The following is a 24,411-nucleotide window of genomic DNA, read 5'->3' as shown; positions in this document are numbered from 1 at the left end:
GGTCACTGTGAGATATTTGAATAGATGTGATCCTAGTTAGTTCTGGACATATAGGCTGTAAGGTATGTAGAGCAATTTCCTTCACTTTCAGAAAACATGGCAAAAAAAGCGATACTAATCTAAACAGTTGGAAACTAATTCATGCAGTCACTTAATAACTTAAGGAAAGCTTTAGGTAGGAACAGGTTTATGAGAAGTGTTTAATCATTGTTGAATGCATTAATTAAAATTTTATTTTTCTATTATGTCCCATTATTCTAATTCATGTGGAATAGTTAATTTTATCAAAAAACAGCTGATCAGAACATGAGGATAATATACTGCAAATAGGCAGTGAATATACGTGAATAGTTTAAAAGGTTTTGTTTTGTGGTAGTAGCAGTAGTAGTAATAGTAGTAATAGTAATTTATGCCTCTACAAATAACTCTCCCATGTATCCTACATACAGACTCACTGGATCTAGTGTTCCTGATCTTATTGTGAGCATGAGCAACCAGATGTGGCTTCATTTGCAATCTGATGACAGCATTGGCTCACCAGGATTCAAAGCTGTTTATCAAGGTATGAGCTAAATTAACTATTTTAAACTCATGTAGTAACTTACATCATTATACCACAACAAATTTATTTCAAATAGGTATTTAGTCCTTTCACAAATTTAGAGTTTTGATAGTGTCTCTATTGTTATTTAAAGGTTAATGAAGATATGGATTTGCAAATACCCACAAAATAACTAAAAATATTTGCAAGTAAATTTATTATTCTAAGAGTTTTTGCTGGGAGGTCTATAGAAGATACGAATTTCTATTATATTTGAAAGATCTTAAATTTCACATTCTGCTAATCTGTATAATTTCACATATTGGATACTATTTGAAAATTATGGTTAATATTCTCAAGACTTTATTGGGGTAGTTACAAAACATGTTTTCATGCCTCACCGAGAATATTCACAGACCCAGGTCAAAAATAGGATGCAACAAAACCAGAGATATTGCATATGCAAATGGAAATTAAGATGATGTATAAGATTGTGGGAATTTAACTCAAAAAGAATGATCCAAATTACTCTAGCCTCATTTGTGTTGTTTCTGTCTCAAAAAGATGAGAAGTTTTGCAACATAAACACCTTTAATTGTTTTGACTATGTGCTGCAGTTTAATACTTTCTGAAGTTGATCCACTCTGTTAAAAAAATACATGATATCTGTTAGTACATATGCATGTATTGTTAATTTACATTTTAATATGTTACATAGACCTGCAGATAGAAAGAGCTGTTGCTTTTTAACATATGGTATCATTTTGGTTGATTTCCATGTTAATTAGTTTACCTTAAGGATAAGGGAAATCACTTAATACTATTACGATAGTTCCTTATGGACACATATGATGAAAATTATTTGATAATTGTTTCAAAACTACTTTCACACAAAAGATATTGCAAAACATTAAGAGACTGCTCACTGTTCAATAACTGAAAATTATTGAACTAGAAGAGTGGGAGTTCCCCTTAAACATTTTCCGTAAAATGAAGCACCCTTTTTAAGTGTTTCATTTCACTTGTAGATGAAACACGTTATTTCTGATGAAACACCAAAATTTCCAGATGAAACACCAAATTTCACTTGAATGACCTTACTGTGTCAACACCAAACCACTCAAAATAAAGAATGAAAAGTTATGTGGATCTTAACTTCAAGTTTAGCAACCTATACATTTATTGGACTAAGGACATTAAGACAGGCTGGCCTGAGCAGGTTTTTAGAAGTGATGTCTGTGGCTGGTGGCATATTGTGAACATTGAAAGGAAGAAGAGGGAAAATGTCCCCCATTGTTCAGCCAGGAAACATGGTGTTGGTTCTCCACACCAATATTCTTCTACTGGTGGTCTCTCCATTGAAGCAGGTGGTGATAATGGCAGTATTTAGGATTGTATTTCCACCACAGTTTTCCTCTAGAACTGTATATTTTTCTCTGGGACTCAAGCTCAGACACTGCTTATTCCCACTCATGACACTGATTGAAGCATGCTAATTAGACCAAGTGTACATTCATTGGAATGGCCTGCCCAGAGAGGTGGTGGATTCACCATCCCTGGAGGTTTTTAAGATGAGGCTGAATGTAGCACTGAGTGCCATGATCTAGTAATCACAGTGGAGTTGGATCAAGGGTTGGACTTGATGATTTCAGAGGTCTCTTCCAACCCAGTTAATTCTGTTATTCTATGATAGGTTACTTTTCTGTGTGCATATATTGTTGGATAATATGTATTCAGTGTTTAAATTACTACTTTTTACTTTTTTTATGAACCTTGTTTTGGTTTTCTTTAACATGAACTGAAATCAACAAAGCAAGAAGGAAAAAGGGGAGAAGAAGGAAGGACAAGCAAGGGGTGATTCTCATGAGGGCAGCAATCACTTTTCATGAGAATCCTCCTTAGCAACACTACTGAGATTTGCAGGTCTATGGCCATGACAATATGAGAACGACAAAAAAAATCACAGAGGTTCTTGAAACACTGTCATAATTACTTAAGTGGGATGCTGCAGAGCTGTGAGTGAAAAAGCATATGCAAGCCTGTAGTATTTCTATGGCTAAAATATAAAGGAATCTTAAGACATGGTGCCACACATTCAGCCTCTGTAGTTACAGAGCTCAAGTTTGTTGTATTGCCTGAGGACAATGATACACTCTATCTAAATTAATTCTACCTGTTCTCACCCCATCTTTGACGGTTTCATCTTTTGTACTTATGTAATTTCTAGGTTCTGTGTTTATTAAGACAATATATTGTGAACTACATAAAGTGGAAAAAGTTATTATATAGTGGAAAGAGAGTATTGGCACAAGTTATGTATCTGACATTTTAGACCGTTTCCTCAAACCAAAATTATGAACTTCTCATCCTAATTTCTTTCCAGTATTTCTAATGTGAATTCAGCTGTTTTGATTTCTGTATTTGTCTAACAAAGACATTTCATGTATGGAGTTCAGCCTCTTACTTCTGAGGACTTTCTGACCTGAAGTATACACTGTGAATTTTGCAGTAGCAGTGGGATCTCTCTTATGAAGTATATTTTTATCATTTGACAGATGGATTCTGGCTTTCAGTCTTGTTTTACAACTAGTTGTGAGTTATTTTGAGGGGGTGGGGTTAAGTTTTGGTAGTTAATTTCAGAATCGTAAAGTATGAAATGTTTACAGTGTCAGAAGTATAGTAAACATCTTAATATAAAGGTGAATTGTAACTTTTTTCTTTCTTTCATCTCAATGTGCTTATTAGTTTTATTAGAATTTTCTCATCTTTTATTGTTGGCAAAACTTTTATTCATCTGCACACTAAATATATCTCCTGCTTTAGGATAACTGTAAAGTTTAAACCTCTATTCTGTCACAAGATGCCTCAATGATTCTACTTCCCCTTTGTTTAGCAGTCAAAGAACCTGTCTAAAAATAGAATTTAATTTTAATTGTGAGAAAGTTAATGATCTGTGACATGTAACCTTGAGGACACTGTCTTTGTGATAGCAGCTATCAAAAAAGAAGGCAAACTGTAGGCTTTGATGGCTTATATATGTTCTATAGAGACAAAGTAAAGAATATTCTTATTTCGATATTTTTTACCATAGTTCCTCAACCTCTTGGGCAATATTTTACAAATTTACAATTTACCCATAAAACTCCCAAGCAATCCTGAGGATTAATCTGCACCTATGGTTACTTTTTCTTAAAAAAGCTATTTTTATAGACTGTATCTGAAAGTCCCTCATTCTCTGTTATAGATCCCAGATATCTTAATAGAATGGTTTAATACATTTTTGAAAGAATCCTCTGAAAGCTTTTTTCTGTGAAAAGGCCAGAAATTTAAATTGATCTGTCCTTGAAAAACAAGATATATTGTAATACCACACTTAAGTGTTTCAAAGGATCTATATTGAAATCTTCTTATTACTATAACCTATGACAATTTTCTTTACTTAAACCAAGAAGACCAGTTGTTACTCCACACATTTTCATAAACTAAAGACAAAGAAAACACAATTACATTGCATGTTTCACGGCTGAGATTTCATGATAAAAACCACTAACATTTCTAAGTGAATACTTGTGTGTGGAGTGCTGCTTTAAAAATAGATTTTTCAAACAAGAAAAATGAGAAGGAAACTTATTTAGAGGAAAAAATACAGTTGTTAACATAGCTTTCAGAACTTTAGCAATAGACCTATTTGGAATTAAGATTTAAGAAAATGGACTGTAGGTTCTAGATGTTTCTAATATAATTTTTCCTTTTACCTGGGTATTTAGTAAGGTTGTGAAAGACCTCAGTGTATTTTTCCACACAAGAGACAAATCTGATATCCATGCATGTCATCTCCTGGAAGAATAATGTGAACTTGCTGAATGGTTATTTTGAAGGTTGTTGCCAATTTCCCTTGTTGAAGTTGCTTCAGTCTGAATAAATTTTAAATATGCATTAGAACAGGACCTATTATCTTCTGAGGACTCTGATTAAATTGGCTTAGGTTCACCAAAAGTACTTGTTTTGAATGAATAAACTATTTACTGAAATAATTTCTTTTAACCTCTAACCTAAATGCCAGTCCTGCCATGCAATCACTCTCAAATCTGACTGGTTTGGGGTACTTTATATATAATAAAGAACAACACAACACGTACATTTAAGAGATATAACATGCATAAAGGGACAAAAAGAAAATTAATATCAGCATACCAAAACTTTGAGGTCACAGGTTGTTCTTCTAACACCAACAAAGCATGTTTCTACCAATGACATTCTAAGACTGTACTTTTACAAGCAAGCATTTTTTGAAATTCATTGATGGTCATGGCCTAAGGTAGGAACTTTTTTAGATAAAATGGCTAAAGTGTTTGTAGATAAAGTAATTATTTATTCATACACTTTTTTTTTCCTTTTTTTTTTCCCCCCTAGGTAGTTTTCTGCTTGGGCTGCATTTTGATTTTGTTTTGACCATAAGTGGGCCATTTATACCCAAACTTGCCCACCATATCTGATCAGATGCAATATTTTGGGCAGATTTGAATCAACAGAATGGTTTATGCCATTTCTTAACATTGATTCAAGCATGTATTTATCTTTTAGATGGATGAGTTAGACACAGTCATTGCCATGCATATCCAGGTCAGGATAATGTAGCGTGATACTGTGACATTAGGCCTTGTAACAATATCAAACAGTCATGTTAGGTCACAGTTGCAGCCGAAAAAGAGGATTGATTAGGTGAATAACGTGCCTGAGTTTGGCTTCTTCCAGTCATGTTATGAGTGCACCGTATTTAAAAATAGGTGTTTTGTGGCTTTTAAGTCCAAGGTGGATCGTGCAGCCAGATGATCACTAGGCTGCTTCACAGCATCACAGAAACACAGAATATGCTGAGTTGGAAGGGAACCATCAAGTCCATCCCTTAGCCCTGCACAGGGCCATCCTCAAGAGTCACCATATGCCTGAGAGTATCATCCAAATGCTTCTTGAAACCTGTCAGGTTTGATGCTGTGAATGTCCCATTCACTTCCCTGAAGAGCCTGTTCCAGTGCCCAACCACCTTCTGGGTAAAGAACCTTTTTCTAATATCCAACCTAAACCTTCCCTGACACAACTTCAGGCCATTCCCTCAGGTCCTGTCACTGGTCACCAGAGAGGAGATCAGTGCCTGCCCTTCCTCTTCCCCTCATGAAGTTGTAGACTGCAGTGAGGTGACCCCTCAGCCTTCTCTTCTCCAGGCAGAACAGACCAAGTGACCTCAGTCACTCCTCATACAGCTTCCCTTCCAGGCCCTTCACCATCTTCGTTGCCCTCCTTTGGATGCTCTCTTATAGCTTCATATCCTTCTTATATTGCAGTGCCCAAAAGTGCACCCAATATTCAAGGTGAGGCTGCCCCAGCACAGAGCAGAGTGGGACAATCCCCTCCCTCGACCTGCTGGTGATGCTTTGCCTGAGGCCCCCCAGGACAGGGTTGGCCCTCCTGGCTGCCAGGGCACTGCCACTGACCAGGACCCCCAGGTCCCTTCCTTGCTTGTGGTCCTGTCCACTGTATCACACTGTCACAAAAGCAGATGACAGTCAGCTCGAACTTATAGATGTGAAAGTTTTAGAATTTTATTACAGTTGAGATTTTTCTGCCATTCAACACTTTAAACCTGTCAGTATAATGAAAATAGTTAATGTTTTGACTTCCAGACTTCTTGATAACATGTATAACAACATCTGTTTTATGGCCTGTTTAGAACTCATTTTTTAATTCCTACCTTTATGTGATTATAGAACCTAATTAGGTTATTTCACTAGCCTACTCTTTAGTTCATAAAAGTGTTATAAAAGAAATCTGGTGACTCAGTGATATAATCCTAGCATTGTATATAATTTGGAGTTATTAAGAATTCTTGGACGTATCAGGAAGTATATCAGCCCCTGCAAGCAGCTGAAAGTGGTTAAACTTTAAGCTCATCTTTATGATTGTGCAGAAGATGATTCCTCTTTCCTCATGAGACTAGTAGAAAAATACTTTCAAAAACATATTTCAGTTGCTCAGATAACTGTCTTTTTGCATCCAGCTACAGTAATCATTAAACCTTAAATCAGTACAGTTTTTTACAAACACAACTACCTTATAAATGTGATTGCGGTACCACTATTGATATAAAATTTTGTTATTGCTTGGAGGTTCGATAAAACCTGTGCTGAAAGAAATTAATGGAATTCTGCTTTTTTAGGACTCAATTGGACGTGCATATAGCAAAATCATTATGTACGGTGTAATGCTTGGAAAGAAAACAACTCATAAGTCATTCAATGGAATTTTTTTTTAAGTTTCTGATTTTGCTCTAAGCTTTTCTCTTTCTTTCATCTATTTTACGTATATTAAGTTTTCTTTTCGTATTTTGTATTATAACTCAGGCATTGTTCAAGTGTGTGCTTTTGGAGGACAGACAATAAATACATGTCATTTTTTATGTGAAGATTTTCATATGTTAAGGCTATTTGGTTCTTTTTACCAGTTAAAACTTTCTCCTGTTTTTTTTTAATATAGAAAACACAATGTATGCACCATGAACTTAACTGTCCATTGAAATTACCTTAGAAGATAGTCTTTTCACTCTTTAAGCCAGAATAATTCTATTTTGTTCATTTGCCTTATTTAATTTGTAAAGTGATGACATACTCAAAATCTCCTGTTAATGTCTATGGCTGAGATTGATTGGCATTCTTAAACACCCTCCACTCATTTGTAAGATTTCTGCAAATGATGGTCAGACAGAAAAATATATCACAGTTAGTAAGCAACAGATAGATGTTATGATTTTTTCTTTTAATAAGACTATGATAAATTCTTTTCAAAGTATTTTAATTTTGTACCAGTTTTCTATATTTTTTGCTACAAAAATCAAATCATGAGAATTATATTGCCCTTTAGTTTTGGAGCGTTTTGATGCATGACACGCACACTATGGTTTTAAAAATCAAACCCTTGATTTTAAATGAGCAACAAGTCAGTCCTTCATATTGTCCCACCAGTGCTGCCACTTAGTTTAAGCTTTATTTTCCTGTCTATGTCATTTTAAGTAGCCAACCTTTTTGCAACAGTAATGAAAGAATTGATTAAATGATATGATGTCTGACATATATTGGACTGTATTGATGGAGTTATAGAAACATTTAGGTTGGAAATGATCCTTAATATTGTTGAGCCTAACAGTTTACCTAACACTACCAAGTCAAAAAATTCTAGTATTGATGACTTTTTAAAGTACATATATCTGAAGAAATGTGTGAATAAGCTTTGAGAACTGATGTTATCCCTGAAGTCAATAAACTTTGAAGAAAACATTGTTTAATAATCTTGATAAATATTTAATTTGCTTCTCTAAGGCAAAATGCAATATTATTGTAATTTTTCTTGAAGTAAATATTTATCTGGAACTTAAAAAACACAATATTTTTTGAGTCAAACTCTAACTCTCATAGGATTTTCTCTGCATATATACACATAATCTCAGCATATTAACAGATCTTTTTATGAAACAACACAAGGTAATTTGATAAATAAAATATTAAATACAAGCTGAAGAAAAAGATAAGGTGACTTTAAGTGGAAGCAGGATTTTGTATACAGAGTTTTAAGACTTTATGGCAGCCATTTAAATGTATATATATATGCATTTATAGATATATAAAGTGCTCTTCACATATTAGTATAATTTCAAAGAATCCGAATAATCTCTTGCCTCAAAATTTACTCAATTTCTTTCATATTGTGGCTTTCTTTTATGTGTATTAGAATACATTGCATACCGCAAAATGAATTCAGTGAGTTTTGCATAAAAATTTGAATTAATATAACTTAACTTATATTTAGTGTTATAATATAAAAAGATCATGTTATGATTTTTAAGGTACACCCAGTTATAAAAACTGGTGTTCTTTTGATCAAAGCCCAGGATAAAACCCTGGGAATAAGAGCTTTATTTTCTGAAAATGTCAGTTACATCTGTGAGGCGATGTTCAGGAATGTTAAAATTAACAAATACAATCAATTTAAAATACAGATTTAACTGAGTAATCTATGTGAGGATTCTCCTTCAGTGACATTTTGACCCTTCATAACTGCAACTTAATCTTCTTTGAAAGAAGAATGCAAATCCTCTGAGGAGGATTAAACTGCAGTAGTCTGAGGGAAATGGTACACCTGAGCACGTACTTCTACTTGTCCATGTGGCTTTAGTGTCCTTGGTTGTGTCTCTTCCTAGTTAGGGAAAAGTGTGTGTGTATGTATGTGTTGTGTTGAAGTCCAGCAGGGACAAGGAAGGAGGGATATTCTCCACATTTCCTTTGAGAGGGCAGGCCTGGTGGGAATATCTTTCCATAGCTGAGATGCAAGCCCATAGGGCTGAGGAGAAGGGGGGATAGAGATTCTCTTTGAATTACTGGAGCTGGCAGACCAGGACATACACAACTGGTGCCTCAGTGTTTGCCCAGTCCTTTAACACCAAGGTGCTGGTGTATGACATCAGTGTGTTCCATTCAAGCTTTCACCTGCACCGGATTGCATACAAACCTTGGAGTCCTGATTATTCCCCAGGCCACTGTAGATCACCTCCACCCCTGCTAATTCCCAGTAAAGTGTATAAATTTACATAGTAAAACTGGTGCCTTAGAAATGCTCTACTGGAGTTTTGTAAAATCTACATAATGATTTTTTTTATAAAATAGGTTTGTTGTAGCTGTTATAATTTTTTAAAGATCTGGAATTTCTTGTTCATATGTATTTTTCCATTTTTTTTAAGCTAAACTAGATTCCTAGTACCATCTAATTAAAATCTATTACAACTTTTAGGATTTTGGTGCCTATTAGTATCTTTTGTTCTAGTAGTTATGCCATGAAAGGACAAAAGATGGTCAGGTTTGGGTCATTAAACGGTATCTGCAAAATTTGTGCCTTCATTATAGCATTTATTGAATTTTTTAAATGTCATGGTTGATTTCTAAGTGTCAAATGGGAATAATTCCTAATATTACATGATTTCAAATGGAGAATTATATTTAAACCTCAAATACTTTTCAAAACAAAATTAATACTGACAGTTGTTACTAAAGTAAGATCTATGGGAAATGTTAAGCAAACTGCTGAAGATTTTAATTTCGACACACAGATGTCTAAGATCCTCTGTAGAACTGATTTATTTCACTAAAGAATTCTTCAGTATTTTTTTCTTTCCCAACTCCTTTCACCAACTGTGTGATTTATCTATTCAGCTCATAAACAGATATTAATTTCACACTTTGACTGAAATTGATTTGACATACAAACACCTCCACCTGTTACAAAGTCAGTATATCCTCCAGAGCAACATTTTTAAATTGCTCTCCTGTTTTATTAGCAATTCAGATTAAAGGTGGTTATTGTTATTCAGATGAAATATTTCAGATGAAATAATTATGTTGTTATGAAGTTTGTGAAAAACAATAGTTCCTAATCTAAAGCATTATCAAGAACAAATTTTAGATTTCATGCATTTAATTTCTCATATTATACATGATAGCATCTAAAAATAAAATTCCTTCAGACTCTTTATTATATGTGAGAATTTCTGAATTAGACTAATGAAATGCTGCAATGATATCTTAGTATTGTGTGTGCTTGCATGCTCTCTTTTGCATCTAGACACCTCTGAAAACTGAGTTTTATTAATCATGAAGAACCAATGACATTTACTAGAAAATGGATCTTCTAAAATAGGTTTGTGCAGTTAACTTCCACAGATTAACAATATTCAGAGGGAGGCTTTTTTCCCTAAAAAACCCCAACACTGTTGAATTCCTGTCATAACTCATCCTGTCCATTCTTTTTTTCTGGATGTGTAGGTGGAAAACCAAGATGATGAATGGAATTTTAAGATTGAGAAGTCCAGTCTATCTATTCAAAGTCAAATAGACAGTTAATGCTCATGAAGACTCTCTAACATGCTTCTGTGAAATTTCAGGGGTTTGATTGCTCTCACTGAAAAGACCACACGAATTTTATTTTCTTGGGTTTTTTCTTTCTTATATGTATAATATTCCCACCAAATATTTACATGTACAAGTAGGTATGCACTGTTTTGGTTATGTTTCCATGAAAAAAAAGTTATATTTCTATGAAATAGCTTCCAGACTGAATTCTAAGGTGTGAGACTTCCTTTATTTATCTGCAGAGTACTTTTATATTCACTTATATTCCTCAGAAAGTGTATTAAATTAGGGAGGAAAAAGTCTTGTTGTTAAAGCCTTGGTCATGTCAGCACCTTTGGAAAGAGAGTGTGCCCTCCTTAATCTCACACCAGAACTCTTAGGTGGCCAAGGAAAGAGGCACGGCAAAAAAATTGTAATCATACAAGATATAGATAAGAATAACAGGAACCTCTTCTCTGTAGATGGAAAGGGTGCACATACAATGAAGTCTCAGAGGTGATCAAAGTGAAAAACTTTGAGATCTTGAGGAAATTGTGCAACCCCAAAAACCACTAAAAGTTGCTGGACTGAGACCAACAACAGAGTGCAGGATTTATCCTGCAAGGGCGGAGTATAGGAGTGTAGAGCCTAAAGATGTTTTAGCTTCCAAAGCTAACATTTTTCATTTGAGCTCTTACGTCTTCTATAACAGCATTCTATAACCTGCATTAGAAGAATATCGATCTTGAAGCTCCTAAAATTTTATTTTACAAAATTCTCAGCTACCATAGGCTTGAAATTTTGATGTTTTGGTTTTTTAAATTTGTTTGTTTGTTTGTTTTGTTTTGTTTGTTTTGTTTTTGCTTTTGTTTGTTTTTTGAAAGAGTATGAGAAAAAGCAGTACTTATGTGCAAACTTATGCACAAGAAGACATGCACACCTATAATATATGTCAAAGGGCATATTAAAAATACTGTGGCAATATCATTTACCTAGTTTGCTGTAATATTTGTGTAACAAAGTGTTAGGATTGGGCTCAAACAATATATATTAAGCTAACTGAAGCTATTCTATTGTCTAACAATAATTCTTTATTCACATTTATGCTTTGAAATACTATAATGTCTAATTTCAATCCCTTTAATGTGTGCTAAATTAATTTTCTATCATGCCAATTCTTAATTAGCATGCCATGTGTCACTAATTTAAATGGTTGAAAGAAGTCCAAATATATTGTGTCAACTGAGTTTATAATCTGAAAATCATATTGTTTGTATGACATGGCTAATTTTCCATAAAACAATGTTAATTGATGGTAATTAAATTTTTGTCTTTTAACCCTTTTGAAATAAACTTTTGTGTTGGCTGTTCCATTACTTTGCTTAGGATCAGTGTTGGCTTTACAATCCTATTACACACGATTTGCTTGTACTTTAAAAATGTTGAGAGCTCATTGATTTTCTTTTCTAGAAAACTATCACGCTTTTATTGTCAGGACTTTAGGTAAAGATGTTCAAGAATATTCCACTGTAAAGGAAGATAAAGCATATCATTTTCCCAGTTTGAGGGGACAAATTACAAGGATTTGTGTAATTCCTTGGGTCCTCTTTTCTCCAGTTTTTGAGACAATTATTACATGTGACCTTGCCCAGTCATCTGGGGCTGCCCTTGTTCTCCTGAAGTTCTTGTAGATAATTGCTAATAGTTCATCGACTGCTTCAGTTTAAGGACTTTAATGCGAACTTAATTAGGCCCTGTTCACTTAAATGTATCTACATTTTCTAAATGGTCCTTAAGCTGTTCTCCTCCTATCTTGCCCTTCACTTAATTTTATTTAAACTTAAGTTATCTAGATAGGACTTTTTTCCTAGAAAAGTGAAAGTGTTCTTCATTCTCCTTTTCTGCTAACTAATTTTTCCTCTTTATTTTATTTGCAGCAATTTAATTCTACAAGTTCTATTATTGCCTTTTGCCTCATTCCATGGCTCACCTTTTCCTGATATTTATCCTTATGTTATTCTGATCATTTCTGAGGCAGCTGCACTTACTTTTCCCTGTACTTTCTATTTTCCATGATAACATGCTAACTTGCTTTCCACAGGATAACTTATTGTTAACTTTTGTTCAAGGCACTGCTCAGTCTTTTGTACAGACAGGATCTACTCTAGTAAAGCAAGATGAACACTATAGTTGGAACAGTATCCTGTTCCTTATCACAAAACATTCGAATAAAAATCTACAGTGAGACCAAAAGCCAAGAGAATGTTGATACCTGGTAAAAATAGATGTTTTAGAAGGAGATGGTGAATTACACAATGATAAATCAGAAGACAGAGATAATCTTAGTACTTTCTCTGTTTCCAGTGATACACACCTCAAGTACTCCTTTGTCCCTCGATAAGATTCACTTCCATGTATTTGTCCAATCAGTTTTGAACATATATTTCACCTTCCAAAAAAGAGATTTGGAGTCTATCTACTTAATCTTCAGTTACTCAGTAACTTTGATCTTTTGCTTTCGTCTCCTATTTTTCCTTTTTTTTTTTAAATGGAGGAGCAGAACTACATAGAAAATTTAACATGCAAATGAAATAGGTTTTTGTGTGACGTTAGAATTCTATTATCTGTTTTGTTGTTTCTTTGCCAGCAATTCTTAACATTTTCAATAGCTTAGAGTTTCACAGAATTACCTTTAGTATGCCAAACTTCCTGTTCCCAAGTCCTAACTGTCAAGTCAGAACCTGTCATTGTGCCTGCAAAGTCATAATTTTTTTCCCAGATTTTTCTACAGTTATTGATAATAAATTTCACCTGCTATGTCATTATTGGTCAGTAGGTATCATACATTTTTCTGCAACAAATAACAAAACCCTTCTTCCTCATCCCTATTCAGATTTGATCTGCATTTACCCCTGACGTGTAAAACTGATTGTAAACAACCAACATTCATTTTTCTGCATTCTGTTATAGCATATTTAAGTACACCATAAATATTATACTTAAAGAATATACTTGTTGTAAAGGTCTGATTTGTTTTCTGTTTTAATTGTTTTACTGCTTTCAGGGATTTTTATGTTATAAGATATGATAAAATATGATGTCATTACCAGCAAGCCATCTCTATGCTATGATAGTGAACTGTTAGCTTAAATGGACTTCCTATTAAAGTTTTTCATGTTATTTTTTCCCATCTATCTGATTCTAAGGTCATGTTTGTTTGTAATATCAATACAAAACACAATAAGGTAGAAGCAGCAAAAATTAATCTACTGGATATGATCTGTAGTCTTTTTGATAACAGCAAGGACAAAACGTTTCAGAGAAAACGTGAGAATCTCTTAGAATGCTACTGGGAACTATATGATCTGTGAAGAAGGTCTTCTCTTTTTATAGTTGGAGACTGATAATAAATTGCACTGTAAAATTTCTTTGAAGAAATTTACTGGAATAATGATAAAATTGTGATCATCTATAAAATTATCTTGTAAGGCCACCCTCTTTTTAGCTTTAGGCCAGCCTCATTTTAACTTTAATAGCCACTTTTACAGTCCAATTATGTGCTATCTGAAATATTTTTTTCTATTAATTTTGATTTATCATTTTATCTTTCAAGAGTTGTTCCTACTGCAGGAATCATGCATATATCACTCCTTTACTTATGTCCTTTTCTGCAATCCTGAGCATCTCTCTATCCCTTCTCTTTGTATTAAATGTTTTCTTTGTCTAAGGATTTCTTTGTGTTTTTAAATCAGACTCCACTGCATCAGGTATTGTGACTGTTAATGCAGGGAGGTACGAGCAATGAGAGGAAATAAAATAAATTATCAACTTTCTTGTTTTTGAAACATGAATTTCTTTGACCTCTCATTTAAGAGTTTACATGTTTTGTTTGTGTTTTTTCTGGGTAAATGTATCCCTGTGCCAGGTCACAGCTTCCCTTAACCTGTCTTGGCTATAGCTAAGACGGTCATTATGAAATGTTGTCAAATTAATGTGTTTGGGTTTTAGAGGAATTGACTTCAGCTTTCTAGTAGACCTTGAAGTACTGAAGTTTATGTATCTCTTACTTAAAATAATGGATTTTTGCATAACCCACATATGTTTAAAACACTAATTGAATTTAAATTGTATTTATATATCTGAATTAATAATGTGAGGTTATTATTTATGTTCTTCTGGTAAAAGTTATATCCAGATTCAGATTTAGTGATCAGATGATTCACTAATCATCTAAGCTAAAAAATTGGATAGTGTGAATGAAAACACAGCAACACTAAGAATTTAATTTTAACTGTGTATTTACAATCTAGTAACAAGGGGGAAGAAGGTAAATTACTGCCATTAATAATACATTCAAGAGTACAAAATCTTATTATCTATGAATTATTTTATTATACACTTTAGATACCTGAGTCAAAGTAATACAAATCCTTTTTCATCAAAAAAGACTTGAATTGCAATGTGATACCTTTCAAATCGTGGTTATAATACATATTTAGATGCTTAATATCACTTTAGAATTGCCATATTTCTTCATTTAAAAGAAAACACAGCAACAGAAATGTCTTTGATTAAATTCAGAGAGAGATGATCTCATAGTCAGAAATCTAATCTTGTTATTCTTCTAACATTAAAGAAAGAATATTTCATGAAACTGAGTAAATATTTCTAGTTTACAAACAAGATGAAAAGTCTTTTTCCCCAGGCTACTGAAAGAGAGTACATGAAAGCCAAAAACAATTGCATAAGATCAATGTTAATATTTTGGTAACCAGAGGATGCTGATGTTTAAATTTAAGTTTGAGAGTTTATGCGTAAACATCATGAAGTTCACACAGCTCTAAAAACTCAGATCAAAAGAAGTTCAACATTGAATGAGTACACAGAATAATACTGAAAAAACAGTGCTTTAATTGCCATACTAAAATAGGTTAGCATAGATTTTATTTTCATGGTTGTCATTTTAAGAACATTTTCTATCCCATAGGAGTTTTCTAAAAGCTCAGCATGACTTCAGCTGAACCGGTCTGAAGATGTTCTCTTTGCAATTTATGAAGCAGAATAATTGGTGCATGTCTTTAAGCAATACGTACAGTGGATCTCATCTACATTTAGACATTTAAAAATTTTTTTCACTGACAAAATTAGTGCAAGTTGAACAGGTACCAGAAGTGAAGTAAAAAGCTATGCTGAATCCCAGAGGACACAAAATTGTTGGGAATCATCACATGCCTCCTACTCTATATCTACTTAAAACAAAGAATACTCTTCATGTATAAATACAAAACCCTGAATTTGGCTTTCTTTGTCTTCACTAAGTTTTGGGGTGTTAATGGAAATGTAGCTTTTGACTAGAGATAGTCACAGAATCATTTAAGATCGTTGAGTACAACCAGTACAACCTGAAGTACAGCCTAGAAGAGAGCTACAGAGGGACTTCTCAAAACAGCATTTCGTGATAGGACGAGAGAATGGCTCTAAACTAAAGGAGGGTAGGTTTAGATTAGGTATTAGGAAGAAATTCTTAACTGTGAAGCTGGTGAGGCACTGGAACAGGTTGCCCAGAGAAGCTGATAGCCCATCCCTGCAGTGTTCAAGGCCAGGTAGGATTGAGCTCTGAGGAACCAGGTCTATGGAAAGTGATCTTGTCCATGGCCAAGGGGTTAGAAGTAGATGATTTTTAAGGTCCCTTCAAATCCAAATCATTCTATGACTCTGTGATGATTCTGTGAATTTAAATGAGTGATTTTTGTCAACCTAAATAATTTTGGACTAGAGTACATTTCTGTTAGGTGTATATAGTCTTCAGTTTAAAGTTTGTAATGATGTAGATTTCTAGACCTGGATAGAATTTTTCAAGCCAAAAGGCAAATAAGATATCCTCAGAAGTGTTTTATAAATCTGTGATGTTTTCTGAATTGTTTTTATGTTGAATAAATGAGAGCAAAACCTAAGGTTTAAATAGAAATTAAGTTAATATATTTAATTTTGACATCTTTATTAGTTACTTGGATTTTTAATATAAAATAATTTTATTCAAAAATTCCTTCTAAGTAATTTTAAGACAGAACCTGAAATTTATCATTAAACTGTTTTTTATGAAACAGACTTTATTAAATTTTTTTTTTCAAAGAATAAAAATATTTTTAATGTGCTTGTCTGAAATTAGATTTTATATTTTTAATTGCTTGTTTGTGCTTGCAAATGAGATATTTAAAAATCCAAATTATGTATCCCCACAAGTAAAACTGGGCATTCTTGGACAAAGAGTTATATATTAAGAATAACAAAGTATATGCTTAGTCTCCAAAGTTTACACTGCATTCTTGCCTTCCTCACTAAGGACTCGTATCTAACTAAAGACATACTGTAGTAGTTTCCTACAAAAAAAAAAAAAAAAAAAAAAAAAAAAAAAGAATTTTTAACCAATCAGAAAGCTTAATTCATGTTAATTTCTGTTTAAACATTTTGGTTCACTGATCCATACCCCTCTCCTACAGCTTGGTGAATATCCTGAGAGTTAGAAAGTATCCTGATCTGTCTTCTACTTCAGTAAATCCATTTCTTATAGATATTTTGTTAGTTCCTGTGTAGACTATGGAAAAAGAACATAGTTAAGGGATAAATCTTCAGCTTTCTGGTAAGACAAAGTATTTAAATAAAAAAATAATGGGTGCATCAAGCACAGCATTGCCATCCAGTGGAGGTAGATTGTCCCACTCCTCTCTGCACTGGTGCGTCCTCACCTTGATTCCTGTATGCAGCTTTGCAATAAATATAAAAAAGATCTAAACTCTACTGGAGACTGCCCAAAGAAGGGCCACAAAGATGGTGAAGGATCTAGAGGGGAAACCATATAAGATTTCTTTGATGTGGAGAAGAGGAGATAGAGGGGAGACCTCATTGCAGTTACAACTTCCTTGTGAGGGGAAGAGGAGGGGCAGGCACTGATATCTTTCTCAGTGGTGACCAGTGACAGAACCTAAGGGAATGGCCTGAAGCCAGGCAGGGGAGGTTTAGGTTGGATATTCACCCAGAGGGTAGCTGGGCATTGGAACAGGCTCCCCAGGCAAGTGGTCACAGCACCAAGCATGATAGAGTTCAAGAAGTGTTTGGACAATACTCTCAGGCACATGATGTGATTGTGAATCTTGGGGCTGTCATGTGCAGGGCCAGGAGATGGACTTGGTGATCCTTATGGATTCTTTTCAACTCAGGATATTCTATGATTCCATGATTCTAAAAAAAACGATTCAGCAACTGCTTTGAATTCATAGATGGAATAGCTATTTCTAATTTTCTCTTCAAGGTTTGATTTTAAGATTAATAGGAAAACAATTTAGACCTCTTTTTATCCTGATGAGTAACCTGTTATGTTGTGAAATATGTGCCATACCTTTCTAAACATGCTTGTCAACAATCTGTTCATGACTGCTTTAAGGGTATAAACCTAGTGGATTGACTTCACATATCATAATGTTGTCATTCTATGTCTTAAAATTCCTGTTTGAGTTGGTTTGTCAAGATATACACTTCTGCCAGGATTTAACACTAATAGATTAAACAATATTTGACAGCAGACATTTTGATTGATGTTAAATTATATTGATATTTAATACTATTCTGTGAATTGAATTTTCTTGTTATCTTGAATTGTTCAGATATCATACCTTGGAATTCACTGTGAAATATTTAAATAACAAGAACTTTATAAATATTTAAATAACAAGAACTTTATTTTCATTTGTATCAGATTTACATAATTTCACTACATATATAGCAACAGAGTTTACAGCACCAGAAGTCCTTTGTTGTTCCTTTTTCTACTCAAAGGCAAATTAATTTAAAAAATTTGCTTTAAATTTAATGGCAAAAAAATGTAGCCTTCATTTTCTGATGGGCAGCCATGTGTATAGTATTTTGTAAGACGATGCTATCATGGGTAATTGATATTTCTATTTCCTTTCCTAATATTCATGTTATTCATAAATTTCATAAGAATTGAGTTTTTTATAGTTTTATATTGTTTAAGTAGATTCAAGATCTATAAATTAGGTAATTTAAGTAGCAGATCTCCTAGAGAAGTATCTATGAAGTATAATCCAAAATGTTAATTTATTTTCAGAATAGCTGAATGCAGCTGGGAAAAATGTGACTCTAATTTGAAGTATGAGATTAAGAAAAAATTCCTCAGTTTTATTTGTATTATGTTTTAAAATATATTTTAATATATTTTTATTTTTAAAATATATTTTAAAATATGTTTCAACTGAAATTCATTAACTTTGTCAATAAATTATATACTTTTAATCATATTGTTAATCACCTTAGAAGTGGAATCGTAGATGTGAGAGTTAAGAGATTTTTTCAGCACTAGTACTTCATTACCAGAAAAGTGATCTACATGCAGAATGTTTCCATGGTTAGAATGGAGACTATGGTTTTATAATTTTAACTTCAAATATGCTGTAATTCGGTGCAGTCATGCAATTAAATATGCGTATTTTGTTACCTTCAGCAATGCAGCAATGCAGGCATGGCGGCTCTTACCTTGAAAAGACTTGAAAAGACTTTAGATCCTAAGTAATCTTTGAGGCAGATGCTTCTAGAGGTAGCATTTACCTTTAATTCACTTTCAACTGTAAACATAGGTTTACGGCATAATGCCAAGTATTTTTAAAGCCCTTCTGATACTGATATATAAATTGCTTGCAAATATATTTACCTTATTATTGCATTTGAATTTCTTGATATTCAGAAATTGAGAAAGGAGGTTGTGGAGACCCTGGAATTCCATCATATGGAAAGAGGACTGGCAGCAGTTTTCTGCATGGAGACACACTTACTTTTGAATGTCAAGCAGCTTTTGAACTGGTGGGAGAGAGAACAATTACATGTCAACAAAATAACCAGTGGTCTGGTAACAAACCCAGCTGTGTTTGTAAGAATTATTACACTTTTTTCTGTGTTATTTTCCTGATCTTAGCCTCTTGCTTTTCTTAGAATTTGTGACTAGACAATAGGAAGACATTTCAAAATACCTTGAAGACTATTTCATTCACACTTTTTTTCAGTTGGCTCAGTAGCTCATTTATGGGGAACATCATGTAGGACTGTTTTTAGAATGTTCTTTCCCCTCATTTTGTATTTAATTGAACCACTTAACACTCTTGATGTAAATGTGTGTTGAATTAGACTCTAAATGAGCAATTGCTAATAGCATATAAGTGTCCAAAACGACTCTGTGGCACATACACATTTCATTCTGTCATTGCAAAGCAGCCTGCAGATCCACCTAAGAAAAGATTGGGCTTTTTTTTTTTTTTGTGATATACTAAGAAAGCATGAAAATTTAATGTAAGTAATTTAGGAATATTCAACATAGAAAAAGGTTAGATAAGATCATTAGTTTGTGAATTTTATTTTAAAACATAAAATATATTTGCCATTAAGCTTGTAGATGGATTCAAATAGAGAGGGTTGTTAGTTGGGTTTTGGGGGTGGGGGATTGAGTTCTTTTTGTTTTGTTTTGTTTTTTGCTTTTCTTTGTTATTCTATGGTAAAATAGAGAAACTCTTTCCAGCACACAGGTATATTAGGCTCTTCAGTTCTCCACTTAAATTTTCTTAAGTTTTACATTTCAGTACTGGATTTAACAACCAGAAAAGCCTTAGTGAAGTGTACAGTTCTATTTGGACATGTATGTATTTTGAAGCCATGTTAGTACTGGAGTTAAGCTGAGCAAACCTGCTCTGGACTGCTCTGTTGGCCTTGAAATGCTGAAATGTGTCTAAGCATGTAAAGCTTGGGCACAGAGACAGTGCAGCTGCAATTCTCTTTTAAGAAAGTTGTTTTTCTTCATGGGGCTGTATTGCATTGGATTGATATATTAGTTTCTGTTGACAATAGTGTGGAATATTTTACTGTGCTCCAGTGTTAGATGTGCACATGCCCTATGAAAGAACACAGAATCTACAACATATATTTCTATAAACTGAGTTCAGTTTGGCAGATTTGAAGAGCTAAGTAATGGTTATCCTTTGTGTTTATTAATATTCAGTGAGTATTCCTCTTTCTAGATATACTGTAATTCTGACTAAAGTACCAGTCACAAGCTCATGACTCTGAAATCGGTTAGGAAATGTTTTGATAAACATGGGCCCAAAAGAGTAAAAAAAAAAAGAGGATAACTATGAATAATTTTTGGGTTTGCTCTGTGCTATCAAAGGGAAAATAAGATAAAACAAGTTCATAGTATGTATTCTTAATAGTTCTTAATTGAGTCACTTCCAGATTTCTGCTATTGTTTGCATCAGCATTACCTTCGTATACCACAGACAAAATTGGCCCTTGTGCTTGATTTTTCTGATTGTTAAAACACTTTCATGCACATTCCTTTTGGAAAAAAAATTATTTCAATTTGGAGGTCACATTTTCATTTTGGAACAGACCTACCAATTTTTCCAAATTCGAATACATCAGGCATTACTTTTGCTTTCTTTGTCATTTGCTACATGTGAATCTCTTGCAGGCTTTACTGCAGTTACTTAGGGAAATAAAAACATTTTATATTGGAGCAATGTTCTTACAGTGTTAAATATTTCTAGCTTGCATGTGTAGTAGTTTTGACATTCAGGCTGCAAAAGCCTGAAATAAAGAAATAAAAAAATTATAAAAGAAGCATTTATAATGTTTGTGGATAGTATTTTGAGAATATTATTGTTCTTTCCTTTAGTCTCATGTTTCTTCAACTTCACCACACCATCTGGAATTATTCTTTCTCCAAATTATCCTGAGGAATATGGGAACAATATGAACTGTGTTTGGTTAATTATCTCAGAGCCAGGAAGCAGAATCCATCTGATTTTCAATGACTTTGACGTAGAACCTCAATTTGACTACCTTACAGTCAAAGATGATGGAATTGCAGATTTACCACCTCTTGGCACATTTTCTGGCAATGAGGTCCCTTCTCAATTGGCTAGTAGTGGGCACATAGTAAGACTTGAATTTCAGTCGGATCACTCTACCACTGGAAGAGGATTTAATATCACTTATACAAGTAAGAATTTCTGCTTTTCTTTTATGCTATTTCTTATGTCATCTTTATTCAAAATAATGAAAAAAAGAACATATTTATAACATGGAAGTAAATTGTGATGCTTGTATAATTCACTCTTTTCAACTGTCTTCCCGGTATTCATTGGCTTACCTGAATCCTTATAATTTATTTATTTTAGAAGAATTCCCTTCATTATTTAAGTGCCTTTTTGGTTGCTACTACATAAATGCAGAGCACATAACTAAAGTCCAGATCATTCAGATCTAAGCATCCGGTGCAAGTGCTTTAATATACTTCTCAATGGAACCATTAGAAATAAGTTCACAAAGCTGTAAAGGTTAGATCCTGAATACTGAGATGTTAATCTGAAAAGCACAGAAGTATAAAAAAAACCAACTAGAATTTCACTGCAAATACATAAATCTGGGAACCTGATTTGCTTTATCATTTTTTCTTGCAGTTTGATGGCGTGGTATTTAAGAATACAGACCTCTAAGAATAGAGATCTCTTTTTTGGGTTACACATGATAGTTATCCTCTGTGGTTTTTCTATTGTCTAGAGCATAGCTGGTCTGATATGCAGAAGTCTTTCCTATAAGAGTGAACTAATTTAGAATCATTTTTATCTCTGGTTACAGTTTCTTTAAGAATTTTAAGAATGTACTCTCTCTGATAATGCAATTTCTAAAGTTGCAACTAAAACTTAGTTGCAATTGGCCAACCAGTTCAAAAGTTGTTAAATGTGGACCTACCAGTCACACGCATATAGAGAGCTACTGAAAGCATAAGTCTTTCTCGTTTGGGCAAAAAAGGATAAAAAACCCAGATAGCCCTGTGTTTTGTTTATATGAAAATATATCACTAAACAGTACTCTCAGCTCAAAACTCTAGTAACAACATTGTCATATAGAAAACATTATTACAGTTGTCATAGACCGCTACCTCTCCTAAAAATTTTCTGGTTCATTCAAAGACATTACTTTTATGAAGATTATCTTTTTAGCTCAAGAAATTATCTCCTAAGGTTATAGAAGTTAATTGACAATAAAGTTTTCTTTGAGACCTTCTACACTGTTCCTATGTTGTGTCAATTAAGATAATCAAACAATAGTGTTTGTTCCCAAGGTTAAATTATTTAGAAAGATGCCTCACATAATGGTGGATTTCATTGGTTTCAATCCTCTTTAAGTCTTAGATGCCTAAATTGGTCTTTTGATTTTTATAGGAAAATTTTGTATTTTTTGTCCTTTGAAAAGTAGCAGGGAGAGAAAAGAGGAGGCCATCCTCACTTGTTCTATCACTTGTTATTTGTGAGAAGAGACCAATACCCATCTTGCTACAACTCCTTTCATGTAGTTGTAGGGAGTAAAAAGGGCTCCTCTCAGCCTCCCTTTCTCCAGGTTAAACAATCTCATTTCTCATTGAAATTCCCACTGAAATATTAATCTCCTTCTCAAAAAAACCCAAAACACCAAAAAACAAACAAGCAAACCAAAAAAAAAAAAAAAAAAAAAGAGACAATTTAAAGGGGAAGTTGTTGTTGTTATTATTATTATTATTATTACAATTATTGTTGTTATTATTACTAGTATTAATCCTATGTTTTTATCAGCCTTTGGTCAGAATGAGTGCCATGATCCAGGCATTCCCATAAATGGGAGGCGCTTTGGAGACAGATTCCTTCTGGGAAGTTCTGTTTCCTTTCACTGTGATGATGGATTTGTGAAGACTCAAGGTTCTGAATCCATAACCTGTATTATGCAAGATGGAAACGTAGTATGGAGCTCCACTGTCCCACGTTGTGAAGGTAAGGGCACAATCTTTACTTTGCACCTACAGTTTTGTAGTAAGTATTTAGCTTACTTTTTACATTTTGCACATGGCTGCTTTAGCTGAAGTTATTTGCTCATCTTATTTTAACGCTCTTCCAGTCAAACAAGAGTGCAAAAATAGAAACAAGATAGCTTGCTTCTATGTTCTTGGAATAAATTAACATTCTAAAAATCTGGTTGTGATTGTTTTCAAGTTCTGATTGTCATCATCATTACTCAGTTATGAGTTATAACTGCTATAACAGTTTCGGCTGTAGCATACTGAAGAACATATTATGTGTTATGTACCACATAAAAAGTGAAGTAAAACTTCTATTTAAAAGTCCTTTTTGAAGGTTTACCCCTTTAATTTTCTCAAAATGAAAGTATACCTGAAATTCTTGTATAATATTATAACCTGCAGTACATCTATTCCTATGAAATATAGTGAAAACCAGAGCTATGTTAAATATTCATTATATTACCCCATATTTCCAAGTTAATTTGCTTGTTCTTTCCTAGGTGAATAAGCATAAAAATATTGTTTATACTTATGTTCAAATCTCTCTTTAGAATGAAATATAGTGAGAAAAAACCCCAAAACAAACAACAGGCTGATTCCTTGATGCTTAACAGTCATGGATCCTCAGGCAAGATAGATGAGTGCATTTAATAAATGACTAGAGTATGTTTTCTAAAAGTAATGTTCAAAACTGTATACCTTTTATTAAACAATAGACACGTAGACAGGCACCACATTTAAAGATATTTTTTTGAAAACTAATCCAAACCCTCTAAGTGGTGTAAATATCACACTTCCATTAATTTCAGTGTCATTGCAAAAACTTAAGAGTCTGGATCATATTATTTTCGTATTATTTTTATGTTTTTTGTTATTTGGACAATTTGAGAACTCAGATGCCATAAGACTGTGCATTTCAAAGAAAATTTAGAAATATTGAAAAAAACTCCATGTTAGGATTCTGCTGGAATTAATGTATGTGAACCTAGATGTTGTACTAGCAGGATTTCTTATCCTGATTAAAGAATGTTATATGGTGGAGTAGG

The 24,411-nt window shown here is 33.4% G+C and overlaps 1 protein-coding gene across 1 annotated transcript in view; it reads left to right on the top strand.

The window, feature by feature from the left end:
• The window catches only part of LOC114064379 (CUB and sushi domain-containing protein 1), a gene marked incomplete at both ends in the record, with an annotated part of 349,288 nt that overhangs the window by 120,594 nt on the left and 204,283 nt on the right, over window positions 1-24,411 (top strand). Inside the window, 4 exons of the mRNA XM_027897375.1 lie at window positions 450-562; window positions 19,229-19,411; window positions 21,206-21,532; window positions 23,145-23,339. Of these exons, the coding sequence (XP_027753176.1) occupies window positions 450-562; window positions 19,229-19,411; window positions 21,206-21,532; window positions 23,145-23,339 (818 nt within the window). The remainder of the gene's footprint in view (window positions 1-449; window positions 563-19,228; window positions 19,412-21,205; window positions 21,533-23,144; window positions 23,340-24,411) is intronic.

Source organism: Empidonax traillii, unplaced genomic scaffold (assembly GCF_003031625.1).
Source record: "Empidonax traillii isolate 1590-97213 ecotype Southwest subspecies unplaced genomic scaffold, ASM303162v1 scaffold539:size425684, whole genome shotgun sequence".
NCBI classification, from domain to species: Eukaryota; Metazoa; Chordata; class Aves; order Passeriformes; family Tyrannidae; genus Empidonax; species Empidonax traillii.
The sequence above is the reverse complement of the archived record's forward strand: the minus strand, read 5'-3'. Positions and strand labels throughout refer to the sequence as shown.